This window comes from Scatophagus argus, chromosome 18, assembly GCF_020382885.2.
Source record: "Scatophagus argus isolate fScaArg1 chromosome 18, fScaArg1.pri, whole genome shotgun sequence".
Taxonomy (NCBI): Eukaryota; Metazoa; Chordata; class Actinopteri; family Scatophagidae; genus Scatophagus; species Scatophagus argus.
This window is the reverse complement of record NC_058510.1, coordinates 15,219,827-15,231,542: the sequence shown is the minus strand read 5'-3', so window position 1 is coordinate 15,231,542 and position 11,716 is coordinate 15,219,827. Positions and strand designations below refer to the sequence as shown.

The following is an 11,716-nucleotide window of genomic DNA, read 5'->3' as shown; positions in this document are numbered from 1 at the left end:
AAGGTTAAAAACAACGGTCTGAAATGTGGTGAATGCCATGGAAACCAAAAAAAGAAAAAGAAAACAAACATTAGTATACGTTTAAAAATGTTCCGTATATGAATGGAAGAAATATCAACCAATCAGAAGAATCGTCGAAAAACTGCGTAACGTTCCTTGGGTTTAGCTAAGATTTTAAATAGAAGTTGAAGTGCAAACTCAAGTTACGATAATTTATTAACTGTAGCTAAATTTGTTCTAATCTCTCGGACATCCAACAGGTACAGCATATGAAATAATTTAGCTGGCTACTAATAAGTTTTCAGCTAAGTAGCCTTTAGCTGAATTAGTCACTATGAACAATTAAAAAAAACCGTTCAGTTAACACGACGTTAGAAGCTAAAATATCAGTTTTAGATAGCTTGACTGAAACCATCCATTAATGTGATTTTTATGATTATTGTTCTCATGCTAGGTCATGTTTAGATTGTTTAGCAAATTGGAAATTATTAGCTTTGTGAAACTTATTAAATTTAACCTATATCTGTCAAGAAAGAAGATTTTTTTCACCCCTACTGGTTGAGTAGTCATGCCTGAGTGGCTGTTTCAGTTTATTGCTAAAACAATCAAACTATTATTGGACCAGTAAAAGAATAAAAGGATAAACCTCTTTAAGAATCTGCTAATAGGAGGATTAAGAGGTTGCAAAGCAGATAGTTGCTTTACCTAACACTGCTTTACGTCTACGCTGTTTAGGTGCATATAAAAAGCCTAACTGTAACCCTCTCTCATTCCTAAAGAGAAATCAGAGTGAACACCTTGATCAGCCATCTTAGTCACTGCCTGTCAGAATGAGCCAAGTAAAGTCAGAAGAGGAATATGAACCATGCGCACCTGCGCCTGACTTTCATATACTTGTTTACCAGGAACCCAGCCACCACAAGTGCTGTAAGCATGTCTGAAAGCATATTTACAAGCACAATTTATTTTATTACTGGCTCTGTGCCTACATTACCACCGATACTACTGCAAGTAATAAAGCAAGTAGACAATTTAAGATAAAAACTCTACTGAAAGTGACTTAACTTTAACATAAATATCAACTTACAAGTACTCAGCCTTCTCCAAAGTCTTGGTTTATAAACTTATAAAATAGTTGTCCGCATTGACATGCTGTAGATAGATGGCATAACAATATTATTACATTGTTATTAGCTTTAGAGTTGCATCTTTCTGTAGGTAAATACCTTGGTTGTTACCATTGACAGGTGTCAAAATGTGTTACTAACCAAGGGTGATTTTTTTGTGTGTGTGTGTTTACCGTTTGATACCACCAAAATTGAATATGTCAATTAAACTGTCCAACCTATGATTATTTACATGTCATTTTTAACATTTTACCCTCCCAGCTGATTTTCTGCAAGGAGGTGCCAACAAGTACCTGTTTGAAGGAAGACAGAACCTTCTGTGTATGGCCACATCCCATACACGTACACTACAACATCAAGCAAGCACCATTCAGTACTGCGGGAAGGAACTGAGTTGCATGCAGCACTGTGGCTTGTTCTCAATGCAAGGTAACTCTTTATAACAAATCCACCTTAGACAGTCCATTTTCAGGGTTACGGTATTCTTGCCATTACCCATAACCAAAGCAAATGTCTCAGAGGTGTATCCTAGAGTTGGTAAATGATGTCATGTTAATAAAATTTTAGCATAAATATATAAAAAGATAGAAGAAGCATTATTGTTGCTATAATCAAAATCAGGCTGCACGAGAAACATCTGCTCTGTTATTCGACTTGGTTCCATTACCTTTTTACCTACCTAGCTGCAGGTCCTGTCAATTTCCTGCCTGCAGGGACACAGAACTTTATATCTACGGCCATGAAAAGCACACAAACACCACGGACTGCACTACAGACATTGAATGTTCCACAGAATGGTAAGCCAACATTCCCAGGTAACAAATGAGTTCCAGACCACTGCTAGTTAATAAGGATGGCTAGCAGACACATGCAAAAACAGGGACAGTTTCTCTGGTTTTCCCGCAGTGCCTTTGTAAATGTCAGAAGAAATGACTATAAATAAATATATGCTGTCATGAAACTAACCTTCAGTGAAATCAAACAGTGGCGGTAACTGACACAGGAAGGGACATATATTTGAAGAACAAGGCCACTGTTAATACAATCTACTGGACCCCTCCAGAACTGACTTTCTCATCATACTCTATGTTACTGCTTTCCACCTCCTTTAACAAATTTCCAGGTGATGCCTTGGTAGTAATCTCTGATAGATATGCTTCTAATAATAAAATGTATTAATTCTAAATGAACCATAAAGTATGGTTACATTTTACTAAGTTTGACATGTTATGGAAAGGAGAGGATGTGGTTAATTTGTTTGCAGGTCAGTAACACACAGGAATAGAGTCAATATCTGACAAAAGGAGGCACAAGATTAAACAATAGAAGGTTTAAAAAGTTATTTGCTTTGCTGGATGAAACAAAGACAAATTCCTCTTTTTCAGTATGATTTCATTTTTATCCCACTGCTGTTGTGGAATGTACATAAGTATATTTATTCGAGTAGTATTCTTAAGTACAAATTAGTGATTTGTGATACTTGAGCATTTCGACTTTATATTTATACATTTAGTCTACTACAAATCAGAGTGAAGTATTGCTTTTTACTCTACATATGACTGCTGTAGTCATTAATTACTTTGCAAAAGGAAAACCTATATGCAAAACATATGATGAGCTTATCAAATCTGTATTTTTATAGATTGTTAAACCAGCTATAACAGTAAAATGCTATTTATGAACACCTCTTAAATACTGATCAGTAACAGTATAGAGTAGAACATAATAGTGTAACACTCACAGGGGGTTTTTGTGCTTACAGTGTGGTATTGTTGCTTTTACAATAGTAAAGGATTTGAATATTTCCCCCAGTACTGCCTCACTTTTTCCTCACATGGTTGAGAAATTATCTTTGGAATTTCCAAACAGAACTTTGGACGTCAGCATATTCTGAATGTCAATACTTAGTCTGTCCTGCAGGGGTAGCTAGCTACTTTAGTTGTGGGTATGAAATGAGTGAGTGTAGAGCTAATGTCTTGCTGTGACTTCAGATGCATATACAGTACATGCTGATATGTAGTAACTTGGCTATATGCTGTAGTTCTTTTTTGGATTAAGGTATTCACAGGATGACACCCGTTCACCCTTCCTTTGACATGTATAGTGAGGGGTAATAAAACCATTTATGCAATGGGATATATCATTATAATTGTAACAGTGACAGTACATAAAATATCAAAAGTTATTTATGGCTTATACAGTGTGGTTTGAACCGTGAAAAGAGTTTGAAAGATTCAAGTCCAAATATTCTATGCCCTTACTGACTGTCCACCTTCAGACGAGCTGTATTCTTCAGTGTTGTGTTCCACTCTAGCTGAAGAAAATTCCTTCTCCAAAGACAAACAGCAGAGCCTGACTCATAGCACTGTGTCAGGGAGAGAGCAAACCATACTGTTGACATCAGGAGGCCAGTGATGTCATGGTGATGTCAATGCCTCTAATTGTAAATTGCACACATAGCCTCGCTGTTGGCTGTGGTAACATTTCAGTCAGAGAGAGGACTTTGAAAGGGACAGTTTGTCTTAGAAAACCAGGGAGTAGATACAGTATGGCTGTAACTGGGGATGAGCAAGAAACAGGTATGTTCTCTTTTGCTTCCAGATCTAAAAATAGGGGTTTTATTACATTGTTATTCATTAGAAATCCTCATGCAAGAATCTCTTAAAATATAGTTAGTAATTATTAATGTCAGAAAAATAACCTGACAGTTCATGTGGCAGTATTGGAAATTACTTTTGACTTTGTTTATGTTTTTTGGTCATTTTGTTTTCTCACCAAGACAATATTAGAAAGTTTAATAAAATAACAAGTATGCTTCTCAAAAAATAAAATAAAAACAGCAACAAATCACTGATAACTTAATTTTCCATAGTCAGCTGCAGCAAGATTACTCTGATAAGAAACATTTTTGACAAGGTTTGCTTGTCTTCGCGGTCATACTGTCTCTCTCTGTCCCGCCCCCCCCCCCTCTTTGAAATGCTTCAGTGCTCTGCCCACTCAGAGCACATAGCAGCAGTAGCTGACGTCGCTGCTTTTCCTGGAACAGACCCCCAGCAGAGACATGTCAATGTGAACTAGCGAATAAGATGTGCATTGACGTCAGTCACTGGCCACGCTGTGATTATGTGCTGTTCCTTTTGCAATTCCAACATATCACAGAATTAATCATCATGATATGAGGGGCAGTGAGCTCTACTGGCACTGAGCAAACAATGAACAGAAGGGAAGAAGTGGCTAAGAACGGCACAGTCTATCAATGTGTGTTTGTTTCTTTTCAGTGTTACACATGTTTGATAAGATAAAAGGAGAGTGAATGAAATGTGCAATTCAGTCATTTATGCTTTTTATTGTATCTATTTATTATTCATCTATTTAACACAGTTCCATATGTCACCGTGCAAGACACGCTGAATTCAGACATTAACTAGTTTTAACATGTGTGTTTATTAAGTGGAAATTGGGCCAGTTACTAATCATTACTAAATTATTAAAACACACAAACTAGTTCTTATTCAGGGATTATTTGTTATTAATATTCACAGCCAACAGGCTACGCAGCAGGTGCTAACTGACCATCTTTACAAAGCTACACGACAGCAGCTTGCTAACATATGACCTGTTTAAAGGGACGAGTAAAACACGTAAAGGGATATGGTTGACCTGACAGTTCACCACAATTCTGTTTAAATATCAGGTAACGTAGGAAGATTTGAAATAAAATCTGTGAAGCTATACAATGTTATGCTAATGACTTTAGCCTAAATGACCAGATAGTAGCATTTAGTTTAGCATAATGAGCTATTTCCCTCTCATATTGTCCCTTACTGTATGGATAGCGAAGTAATACCTACTGTACATTTAAAAAGGGTTTAACGCATCATTTGGCCACCTAAAACTGTTGTGTTTTGCAGCAATGTTACAGCTTATGACGCTACAATGGCTGCTGAATGCTTGATCGGTTGACTGAATAGGAGTTTTTCTGACAACTGATCTACACATTAAATCTTCTCAACTTTCGACACTTCTTCAGTTTCACTGGTGCAACCCAGTTTAGTCAATCACTAGGAAGGAACTTTCTGCACGAGCTTCGTAATGGATTTACAAATACAGTGCTGTTGACCAACATGCTGCTTTGTGTCTCCCCAGGCACCGCAGGTGACTTCACTAGCTGTCAGCTGCGTAACCCCAGTTCCAATCTCCCACAGGGGGTAGTGGAGGCCAGCGCCCACAGCTCCCACAAACCCACAGAGGATGCTTTGCAAAAGAGGGAGCTGCGCTTGATGAAGAACAGGTAGAAAGGACCATTCACACTCATCAGCTTGGATTTGAGATCCCAGATGTTAAAATCACCCATATCATCCAACCATCCAACAGACAGTCAGTTGATATTAGATTTGTTAGATACACTGGTATCAGTGGCACATAATTAACATAAACTTACAGTATAGAATGCCAAAGGTAGGTTTCATGTATTCTAAAGCAGTAGTTAAAAGTTAATAGGATTAGTGAGCGTGAGAAGATTGATGCCACTCTCGTGTTTGTATGCTAAATATGAATATAGAGCCACAGCACAGATTAGCTGTGCTTAGCATAAAGATTGAAAAATGAGGGAAATGCACCTATAAACATCGTTATATCGTGTTTGTTTAAGAACAATGTCTCTCACTTTTTCCATTAGAAACAAGTTTTCAATGGGTAAATGTCTTCCTCAGCGCAGTTCTGCTAAAAACAATTTGAGGGCATCTCTGCCAAATTTATTCTAGATTTAAATTAAAATATTCATTTAAAATATTGGCCATTGTATTGTTATTGGACAGCTCCTGAATGTTAATGTCAGTATATGCCCTTCATCAGTCTGGCTCTATTGGACATGTTAAAGGTGCACAAACACATAACAAAACACCAAATGAAAATGCATAACAGTTCCACCACATGGCTCTCCTCCGTCCAGTTAGCAGTGTGTTTAGCTGCTAATTCTAACATATGTTTGGAGTGAGGAGTTGGTGCGACCAACTGTAAGAACTTTGTGACGTTAAGTAGGTCAGTTTGTATTTGACAAAGTCTAGTTTGCTGGTGAGCGATATAGATCATAGATTAGCCTCTGCTTTTTGCTTGCTTGCTGTAGAATGCCTTGAGCTTACTGTGTGTTTTCTGCAAACAAGCTTGAGCTGCTATACTGGGACTGACTTCCACATTTTTGTTTGCATATTCCCCGTCCTCCCACGTGATGATTGTACTACCATCAGTCATCAGTAAATTTTCATGGGTGCATTTTTGTCCTTAGTTCGCTTTTTTGGTCATAACTTCCTCCTTCTTCAATTGATGCTATTATGTGCAGCCCTGTCCCAAAGGTATTTAGTGTCACAAACATGTTCATAATCATCATCTAAACATCGTCAGTTTTCATCCCACATGAGAAAGACTTTTGAAATGGGAGCCTTATTTTCTCCTCCATGTATCTGGGAGAAATGCCAAGATGTTAAGTCTTCTTGTTTACAGTAACTGCTGTTGTTGCTTCCAGAGAAGCGGCCCGGGAGTGCCGAAGAAAGAAGAAGGAATATGTCAAATGCCTCGAAAATCGTGTGGCTGTGCTTGAAAATCAAAACAAGACTCTGATTGAGGAGCTTAGAGCCTTAAAAGACATCTGTCGACATAAAGTCAAGTGATCCCTCAGACTGGCATTGTGAGTGTGGACTGTGTCGATGTACTTCTGTATATAGAGGACTGTGGTTTTGCTTATACATGCACAGATGCACACAAACACACACATAAACACGCAGTCAAACAAAACACTCCTTATCCTTGCTGTTAAATGTGTTTAAGCAATGATGTCAATGTTTCTGGCTCTGAATTATCCACGCACCACCACCAGCACAAATACAAGAACCTTGGTTCAGTCAGGGTTATTATAAGTGAATATTACAATGAGCTTATGTCCCTTTGAACAAGGAGGTTTCCAGAGAAGGAGGAAATATATGGACCACCTGCAGACCCTGCTGTCTGCCTGACTGGTGATGGAGAATCAGATGCTGAAGGCTAAGCTGCACTGCCTCAACAACCAAATACCAAAATCTGTCTTTGCCGTCGTCACCATAAGTGCATCACATTTCCCAGTCCTTTCTGATCATTTGGACAATTGACAATTGACAGTCTTTGTGATACTCTGTTTTTCTATTTAAGGGTTTGTTGATAGGGAATCGGGTCTTCAGGGCTTCACATAGCAGTGTTCGTGTTTTATTTTGTTCCACCTGAGAAATTCTGATGTAAGCACTACTCTCGGGAAATACCACCCGCTGCTTTTATCTCCCATACTCCTTTGTCTTTAATGTAGACACCTGCCAGGATCTGTTGTGCATCTGAACGAGGACTTATCTGCTTCTGACCATTCATTATTTAAGACCCTGCATTTTTTATAATTTTGAATACTACTACATTGTTTGTACAAAAAGGAAAAAATAACTTCTCTTAATATGAATCATTGTGTATGTAGTTAACCAACATGTGTTTATAGAAATGCATTAGCTTTCTGTTTTACCTTGGCTATTTTTTCTTTTTCTTTTTTTTTTTTTTTTGCTTATGTCTCACATTGTTGAATTTAGAAGTTATTTATGGACCTACATTTTGTGCTTTATTTCTTGTCTGTAACACCTCAGCTGTGTCTTATTGTGGTCACACTTTACTTAAAGGTCTTACAGACTTTTTTTATGAATATATTTGCTTCAATAAAGTTCTTGCTCAGTCTCACTGTATTGCTTTAACACAGTGAAATGTAAGAGCTGCACATAGGACACATCAGCAGCGTTAACTAGGAGCCTAACAGAAAAAAAACAAGCATTTATAAAGCAAATGTGAGTCGCTAATGCAGAGGTTACTTTAGTTGCATTATGGGAGTTTTATAAAGCTTTTATTGTCATGTTAAGACTCAACCTTGGGTTCCTATTCAGAACGTGATGTCCTGGCCTTTGCTAGGACTGTCACATAAATGCTTTAACAGCACTCATTGCCTTTAGTGGACAGACAGACTTATTGTGGAAGAGCCACACTGTTTCATGCTGCAAGAGGGAGAAATATGATGAGTATTTAAACACACTTTCCAGAAATCACATCTAAAGGAATGTGGATCCGCTAAAGGTAAGGAAAGATTGCCCTGGTTTTCAGTGATGGCCTACTCTGACTTAGTGGACACAGTTAAATTGTCACATACTTTATATTTTGTGACAGTAAAAGGTATATTGTATAGCTTCCAGGCAGACATCGGCAGATAGAGATGGAGTTTGCAGTTGCTATAAGGGATTAATTGTTAGATAATGAGAATGAGATACTGTTCTTCTTTTACATGGAACACCTCAATTAAAGATGTTCAAAATGTGTGGTATTTACTGTGCTTCATTCACTGCATTGTTTTCCCTGCTCTGTCACTCTCCATGTGCAGTTTATTAGGGAGACATCAAGGAAACAAAACAACTGAGGAAAGAGTCCAATGCCACTGAGACTCACACTGCATCTGGACCTATTGTGAAACCGTATTCCTGTCCAGTGTACAAGAAAACATCCAACTTCCACCCTGACAGAGACAAAAGTTCACTGTGGAATGCTCTGGCAGGGAAGAGGAAACACTATCCGAGTGTAGCCAAAGACTCCACACAGCGTGTAAATATTACTACGCCAAGGAGAGCAGATGGAATGATTTGTGCTGTAGACAACAGTGATTGAAACATGTCATTGTCTCTGGTGAAGCAACTGCTCATTACACAGATTGACTTGGCTGTAACATGTACAATCCTTCCAAATGCTGGGCACTCATTCATCTACAGCACACTCTATCGGGATTCGTTTACAGGATTTTAAAAAGTGCCTATGTCTGTGTCTTCTTACAAAGTTTACTCAAGGAATAGAAGAGTGTTTCACCTTCATATTATAGGTACAATAATTCACTGAGATAACAAATCACATTTACTTAAACATCCTTCAGCAAGCTGTAATGTGTAATGCAATGCAGCTGTAGTACCAGCAGGCTGCACTACAGCACTACGTCTGATCGTGTCAATGGCTGCAGCTACGCAAAAAGCGTATTTATTCCCAACCATTGTTCATCCTCCAGCATCATCAGTGATAGTCTGAAGCAACGACGTATATTGTCTCCGGTGTCAAGAAAGCATCAAATAGGATGAGTCTGTTCATCGGGACGTCACTTCGTTTACGTTAAACCCCGCTAATCCCTCTTAATCCTGCAGAGAGATTTAGTATGCGCAGTCATTTCACTTCTGTCACGGGGAAATCGAAGCCCTTATGCATTCGTCAGTCATCAGTCAAGATCAAGTAATTAACTGGCAAACATAACAAATACACACACAAAGAAAGAAATGACACATGTCCATATATGGGTCCATAACATGTCATAACGCAGCAGTAGCGCTCACCCACCTGTTAAAATAAGAACAAACTGCTGTTATTACTAGTATTATACTAACTGAAGCTATATAACAAAGCATTGCCGACCTGAACCTTTGAGAGGTACTTTTTCTCTTCAGTTCTATATTGTATTATATACTTCACTGTATCCCCTGAGAGACTGTGACAATTGTCCATTTATAACGTCGTTGTAGCCACTCACTTGAACCGGAACCTTTTCCATAACAGCCACAGAGCTGTGGGATTTTTTTTTAAAGATATGTTTAGGTGCTGCTCGAAATGTCGCAAATTCTACTTGCTTATATGTACGACCATTTTTCTTCTATATGCTAAAGAGAATATAAAAAAGCGAACCGATTGAGTGAGTAACCGAAGATTACAAAATGCAACTGTAGGTTTTCATTTGCAAATTGTTTTCAAAGCTAAATAACACAAGGAGCAGATGTATTGCCCCCAAAATTGTAGTTAATGTCTCTTTATCTTCTATCAAAGCACAATTAGGGGATACATTTTTTTCTTCTGGTCTTGCGTGTGAAAACGCTGTACTGAAATCATTTAAAATTGCAAAGCTATTTCTTCCATAGTCGTCGAAAATCCGACTTTAGAAGGACCACCTGAAAGCAACACGACAGCGGATGTAGCGGCAGTAGTCTACAATCGGCAACCATGTAGCGCTGAAAGCACAAATCTCTCCCCCTTACTAGCTTAACTACAACGTCCTCACAGTTATTCATGCCGCCATAAAGTAACAGTGTATCAAAATGTGTTTGTGAGGATAAGTGTACGCCAGGACGGAGATTACAAGGCGAGGGAGTCGAGTGAGAAACCGAAGCCAGTGGCACTATCTGCCCTCGCCTGGACGTTTGGAAGGGAACGTAGGGCAACTCTTCTGATTTATTAGCCTACCTTGGCGTTTTATCAGCTCTTTAAATGACTGCACTTGTGCAGCTAAGGGTTTTTTAGTGTCGGGGGAAGGGCGCGTAACGCTAACGGATACCGGGGTTTGTAGTTAGCACCAGGTCTGGTTATCCGCGTTACCGCCCCGTTTTTTCTCTCCTGTACGAACGCTATCAGCACGGCAGGGAGAAGGCTGAAGATACAGGGTTAGATTGGGACTATAATCAAAGCCTGCTTACGCCATGGGGAATACAACCTCCTGCTGCGTGTCTTCGAGCCCTAAACATCGGAGGAACAACCACTCCAGGCTCGAGCCCTACCGGCCGGAGCCGGAGCTGAGCCGGGAGGACACGGGCTGCAACCTCCAGCACATCAGCGACAGAGAAAATTTAGACGGTAAGATGCAGTTATTATTTTCACTGACATGTCTGTATGACATAAGAAACAACAATTTCTCAAATTGATTGTTATTATTTACCCTGAGTCTAAAAAGATTTACGCTGTGGTGTTAACAGATAAGGACAGCTTGCCACATCTGTGCAAAGGACCCACCCACCCATTACATCAATAACTACCATGCTGTAGGTTTCCTTTTCTCTGGGCTCCCAGTATGTTGCAAATATGGCCATATGCAGTGGTTGAAGAAGCGACGAAATCCTCAATAGTTGCAATACAAAAATCTCAAAATACTCCATTACGTGTAAGAAACAATACTGCAGAATTTCACACTGTAGTGTTACACAGTAGTAGATTTATATTACAATATAATTAAGACTGATGCATTGATATTTCTGCACCATTTTACTAATTTTGATGTGATATCCAGTCGAAGTAGAGGCAGCTTTCACTACTTAGGTACAGTTGGACATTTCAAGTGCTGTAACAGTAAGAGTACAAACACCCTAAAAATACAAAATACGGAATATATTTTGAGACAGTGAGTGTGAGGTGTGTTGCTCTAGAGCTCGGAAAAGGAAACCTGATTTTGAAAAATCCTTGAAACTACTTGATTTGCATAGTAAATAGATCACACTGATGGATCTTTTACACTTGTTTGAAAAAATAAAAGGTTAGGACTCAGTTATTGACTAAATAACTTATTACAAATACATCGTGTATTTCGCATTATTTTTTGTAAAGTAACAACTCTAGCTGTCCCTTAATTGCTGTGGGGTAAAAAGAACAATATTTGCCTCTGAAATGTAGTGGAGCAGAAATGTCAAAAATAACAGAAAACTGAAATGGTTAAGTAAAGTACAAGTACCTCATAATTATAGTTT

At 38.6% G+C, this 11,716-nt stretch overlaps 2 protein-coding genes across 8 annotated transcripts in view; both read left to right on the top strand.

Moving 5' to 3' along the window:
* The first annotated feature begins 18 nt into the window (after nucleotides 1–18).
* LOC124049641 (cAMP-responsive element modulator-like) lies at nucleotides 19–7,872 on the top strand. 4 transcript variants are annotated; one of them, XM_046371534.1, is made up of 7 exons: nucleotides 23–260; nucleotides 780–927; nucleotides 1,389–1,556; nucleotides 1,811–1,924; nucleotides 5,274–5,418; nucleotides 6,649–6,810; nucleotides 7,080–7,872. In XM_046371534.1, exons 2-6 carry the CDS (start codon nucleotides 831–833, stop codon nucleotides 6,791–6,793), a joined length of 669 nt encoding a protein of 222 aa, XP_046227490.1. In that variant the 5' UTR covers nucleotides 23–260; nucleotides 780–830; the 3' UTR covers nucleotides 6,794–6,810; nucleotides 7,080–7,872. The 4 variants fall into 4 exon arrangements, with proteins under 4 accessions (XP_046227491.1, XP_046227490.1, XP_046227489.1 ...); XM_046371533.1 differs by having other exon boundaries at nucleotides 29–260; nucleotides 7,077–7,872; XM_046371535.1 differs by lacking the exon at nucleotides 780–927 and having other exon boundaries at nucleotides 19–260; nucleotides 7,077–7,872.
* Nucleotides 7,873–10,158: 2,286 nt separating this feature from the next.
* ccny (cyclin Y) overlaps nucleotides 10,159–11,716 on the top strand; it is a 36,590-nt gene continuing 35,032 nt past the window's right edge. For all 4 annotated transcript variants that reach the window (XM_046371218.1, XM_046371216.1, XM_046371217.1 and 1 more), the window contains exon 1: nucleotides 10,159–10,832. In XM_046371218.1, the coding sequence (XP_046227174.1) occupies nucleotides 10,679–10,832 (154 nt within the window). In that variant the 5' untranslated portion in view covers nucleotides 10,159–10,678. The remainder of the gene's footprint in view (nucleotides 10,833–11,716) is intronic.

Excerpts from the sequence above, each read along its gene's own strand:
- LOC124049641 (XM_046371534.1), top strand. The coding sequence starts at position 831 with ATGAGCCAAGTAAAGTCAGAAGAGGAATATGAACCATGCGCACCTGCG. Across the intron at positions 928-1,388 it reads ACCCAGCCACCACAAGTGCT|CTGATTTTCTGCAAGGAGGT; the intron begins GTAAGCATGTCT and ends TTACCCTCCCAG. Across the intron at positions 1,925-5,273 it reads ATTGAATGTTCCACAGAATG|GCACCGCAGGTGACTTCACT; the intron begins GTAAGCCAACAT and ends GTGTCTCCCCAG.